Source organism: Kryptolebias marmoratus, linkage group LG8 (genome assembly GCF_001649575.2).
Source record: "Kryptolebias marmoratus isolate JLee-2015 linkage group LG8, ASM164957v2, whole genome shotgun sequence".
In the NCBI taxonomy this organism is placed as follows: Eukaryota; Metazoa; Chordata; class Actinopteri; order Cyprinodontiformes; family Rivulidae; genus Kryptolebias; species Kryptolebias marmoratus.
Genome location: NC_051437.1, coordinates 14,583,450 through 14,587,824, shown reverse-complemented (window position 1 = coordinate 14,587,824; position 4,375 = coordinate 14,583,450). Strand labels below are relative to the sequence as shown.

Here is a 4,375-nt window from a genome sequence, read left to right as displayed (position 1 = left end):
GTGGGCTTCAGTGGGTTCACAGAAAACCACAAATTCTGAGATGTTGGGCATAAATTTTAAAAGCAAAGGGGGGGTTACCCACAAAGCCTAGCATTACTATCTGTTTCACAGTACCATCTGTCTTCTGGAAAGAGGACGGATTTCTTCTACTGACATTTAGACTTTCATAAACAGGCCTAGAGTCCATTGATTCACATAATTCCATTAAGTGGCTCTTGTCCTTTTCACAGCAGCTTTAGGGTTATAGACTGACTCACAGAGTTGAATGTCAAACAGGAAATGGTCCAGCAGAAGAAAAAAGGTTTAGGATGGCCAGAGGCTGAATTAAAGTGTGAATAGATTGATGGATAAACTGAAAAAGACAAGATTTGTTCCATCAATTATCAGCAAAGGGACACACACACACAGCTTGTAAACATAATTGTGTTTGTCACCGGCTGCCCTCAGAGTACAACACAAACATTCTTCACATTTTTAGTTAAGATGAGGTAAAAGGTAAAAAGATGCTCTCCACTCTGATATTTTTGGACCAAATGTCCAGAAAACACTTCAAGTGTTCCAGCATCAAACACATCTTTTTATTTGTAAGACATCTGAACACCAACTTTGATGCACAGTAACACGCTGAAGGTCTTTGCATGAAGCTCATTTTCACCAACTAGTGGAGGAAAAGGCAATAGCGCCCCCCGATGGATATTTGAAATATACACTAATGTTTATTAAAGACACTGACATGGCCCTGCTTTTATTATAGTTTGTTTCATAGCAGTGGGCAATAATGCATTTGTCTGATTCTGTTTGTTTGTCTGTCTGTTAGCAAAACATCTGATGAGCCACTGGACAGACTTTGATAAAATTCTTAGAAAGCACTCAGTGGATGTACATCCACAGCTAAACCTGATTTAAACCTGATCGGTGACTACAGATATTGAGCTAAACTTTGGTGTGGTAGTAGCTGAAAGTCATCTGCAACACATACTCTGAGGAGAACCAGATCGCTCAAGATCTTTATTTAAATTTTTGGCACACAAGACAGTATGCAATATGCATTCTTTCAACAAATGCTAGCTTTTAAATTGAAGAATGAATTAGTTGTTCCAACAATGAAAAAAATTAACAAAAAACAATAAAATGGTGTCTGGAAAGTGACAGATGATTGGTTTCTGTAAACATGGTTAGTGTGAGAAAGTAGCACTGTCACTAGAAACAATATGATTTTTATGAATTATAAACTTTAAACATGGAAACTTTAAAATTCTGTTTAGAATTTATGACTTTATTTATCAAAAAGTGGGCATTGAATTTTATTTTTCACATTTTCTAAAGAAAACTATCCAAGTAAAGTGAAGTGTAAAAATGACTGATTTTAAAGGGGAAAAAAAATTCATCAAAAAAGCAACAGGCCCTTCTATAACATTACACATGACTAATACCACGTTTGCTTCTCTTCAAAAATAAAAAAAAATACAAATAATGTGTTCATATGTGAGAAACTGAACAGCCTCAGTCCACTGTAACACTGTCAGGCAGCTCCACCACCACAGGAGCGCAGTCGTCTAAATCGGCATCAAAATCCCAGCGGAACTTCTTGGTCAGGTGGACTTTGAACTTCTCTGCTTTCTTACACAACGTGCCGTCCATACCAGGTCCGGTGACAAACTGGAAAAAGTCCTGCAAAAAAAAAAGTGACATCAGTCAATGTTGAGGTCTGAAATGGAAAGATGGATGTTGTTCTCAGTGATGTTGTGATTCGCCAACCAGACGCACCAGTTGTAGGTGGGATAAAAAAGATTTAGGGGCCCGTATTTTTGTACTTGTAGAGCGTTCTCCTTGTAGCTGCTAAATATCATCCCAAAGCAGGAACATTTCAAGCAGATTTTATTTTCTGATTTTTTTATAATAAAAAAGACAATTTTAAAAATCAAATACGTACGAGACAATGGCAACCTATTGATTTCGGACAGCTCGGTTGTCTCACAATGTGAAAGTGTTTGAGTGTTAATGGGGGCTCTTAGAAATCAGATTATTATAAAAAAAAAAAAATCCCACTAAATCTATTGGGTTTAAAACTTGCTGTATGTGTTATTGTTCATTCTAATTCCCACAGTTTATAGATTCTATGCAAAATGCTGAACCTTTATTTGTGTAGTAATGATAAGAATACTTTCACGATGACGCAGTCTTGAATAAATCCCTGAGAAATTTGCTTCTGGCTATGTTAAGAAATAGGATTCTCGAAATACCAGAAAATAATAAATATGGCTGTTTTTTTGACAGATGATTTTGAGACAAATTATACTGTATATGTACATAATTTACTAGACTCTATCCAAGTACTTTAATTACTTTAAGTACTTTAGTATAATATTTTTTTATGTTGGATCAAATATGCTCAGCTGTGATTATGACTGCGCTTCAACATCTACATGAAACATAATCAGTATGAAGCATCAGATCACTTCCTTCATTAGGCTACGCTCTGAATATTTTCTTAATGTGTGTGCCTTCAGTTGCTGCTCATCCACTTTACCTGCAGTGTGCTGGTGAGGAAGTTGTTCTGTGACACGATGTCAACAAAGAAGTCGGGAGGCACTTCTCCGAGCTGGTGGTAGAGCACAGTGATAAGCCCCAAATAGAGCTCTTTGCGCCGCCTCATGGCCTCCTCCGAGCGGCACAGCAGAGCCAGGAGGCACTTCCAGTGCTCGAAGCCCTCGTACACATTTCCAATCAAGAAGCATACAAACGCGAACTGCAGCTCACCTGTAAGAGATTAAATATTTGTGAGTTGTTTTTATTAGAGGTAACATTGTGTTATCTTTTGGACGACGCATTAATGTGTGTAACACATACCAAGCAGGTTGAGAGGCTGATTCTCGTACTTCTTCTCCAGCACCGTCTCCAGGGCATAACTCAAGTCCATGCTGCACTTAGTGATCTCGGCCGGAGTGGCCCCAGGCGGGTAGGTCTTCTTGGGAATGACTGAGAAGCGCAGCTCCGTCCCCTCCCTCTGCTTCATCTTGGGGAGCCTGTCCAGTCCTTCTCTCATGCTCTGACAGGTGGTGTCGTTCCTTGGCTGCTCTGCCCTGTCTTTGGTGTGTCTAAACTGAAGCTCAGGAATGACATCGCTGAAGGCGCATATTCGCCCCGTGAGAGGCTGCAAGTTGGTGGCCAGCTCCTCGTTGATGTGATCAGTGAGAGACACCCACTTCCTCATCACCTCGTAGGGATAAGGGCCAAGGAAGGGATCCAGCTCTTGCAAAGTCCCACGGATTCGGTTCAGCTCCTCCTCGTCCTCGGAGGCTGAGAAATCCAGATCTTCTTCTTTGCGATCCCAGCTGGCCAGAAGGATCTCTCTGGGTTTGAGAGTGAGGAAGAGGCCTGTTTTGGGACCTATTTCTCCCCCACAGCTTGGTGAATTTACAGAGCAGTAGTGGAGGAAGTGCAAACCTGGGGGGATCATCTTAACACCACGAAAGCGAGGTCCAACCTGCCAGCTCTTGCAGTCGATTCCAAGCTCTGTGCCCTGAGGGACACCCAGCAGCACCAAGGTAGCTCCTTCCTCAAACAGCCTCCGAGCAACATCTGGATCCATGTTGACACTGTTACTGCTAGCCATGTTTTCTCCTGAAACGCTGCGAACTATCCGGGTAACACAGGAAATTAAATCTTCTCTCACCTGTTCAGCGAGGTGTTCATGTTTGGATCATTTTGAAACCATTTCTTCCACAAAAAGAAAGAAAAATATCAGACTCACTGACGCTGCTTTAAAGCTAGAGTTCTAAAACGATATGCGGGTTTCCCTTCTGCGAAAACAGACGATATTAATGTTAACAAATGGTTTAAATAAAGTAAAACTAACAGTTGTGCGTAAATTTCTAAGCAAAAGCAGTGCCGATATTTAGGTTAGCTGTTGTTTAAAATCGTTGTCAACTCGTTTAGTGAACGACGCGCAACAAATTTTAGGTTCCGCACGGAAACTCTGCCGCATTAGAAAGGTTCCGCCCTACTTTTGCTTGTTGTGAGTGCGCATGGGCGGGACCATCACCCGCTAGTAGTAAAAGAAAAAAGCAATAAAATACGAAATACAATTTAAAACAACTACAACTAAACACAAAAACAACATAGACACACACCATGTTCACTTGTACAAAACACTGTGCATTTACACAACTACTACAAATAATAAATATTAATAATAAAAATCACAATAAAAACCAGCCACTAGGGAGCAGGAGTGAGGACAGAGGACGCAGAAGACAACAGATGGAGGAGGATGACTGTGTGACGACCCACGAAAAGGGGAAGTCAAAAGAAGATGAACAATAAAAAATAATAAATTTGACATTTTAATAAGTGGCATAAACTTCACAAGATA

At 40.5% G+C, this 4,375-nt stretch overlaps 1 protein-coding gene across 1 annotated transcript; it reads right to left on the bottom strand.

Moving 5' to 3' along the window:
* Nucleotides 1-979: 979 nt before the first annotated feature.
* aar2 (AAR2 splicing factor) lies at nt 980-3,985 on the bottom strand. The gene is made up of 3 exons (XM_017415014.3): nt 2,851-3,985; nt 2,531-2,760; nt 980-1,671 (listed from the first exon to the last, which is right to left on the bottom strand). Exons 1-3 carry the CDS (start codon nt 3,614-3,616, stop codon nt 1,504-1,506), a joined length of 1,164 nt encoding a protein of 387 aa, XP_017270503.1. The 5' UTR covers nt 3,617-3,985; the 3' UTR covers nt 980-1,503.
* Nucleotides 3,986-4,375: the final 390 nt, after the last annotated feature.

Coding starts and splice junctions, on each gene's coding strand:
- aar2 (XM_017415014.3), bottom strand. CDS start 3,616: ATGGCTAGCAGTAACAGTGTCAACATGGATCCAGATGTTGCTCGGAGG. Junction 2,761..2,850: donor TCAGCCTCTCAACCTGCTTG/GTATGTGTTACA, acceptor AATCTCTTACAG/GTGAGCTGCAGTTCGCGTTT. Junction 1,672..2,530: donor TCCTCACCAGCACACTGCAG/GTAAAGTGGATG, acceptor TTTTTTTTGCAG/GACTTTTTCCAGTTTGTCAC.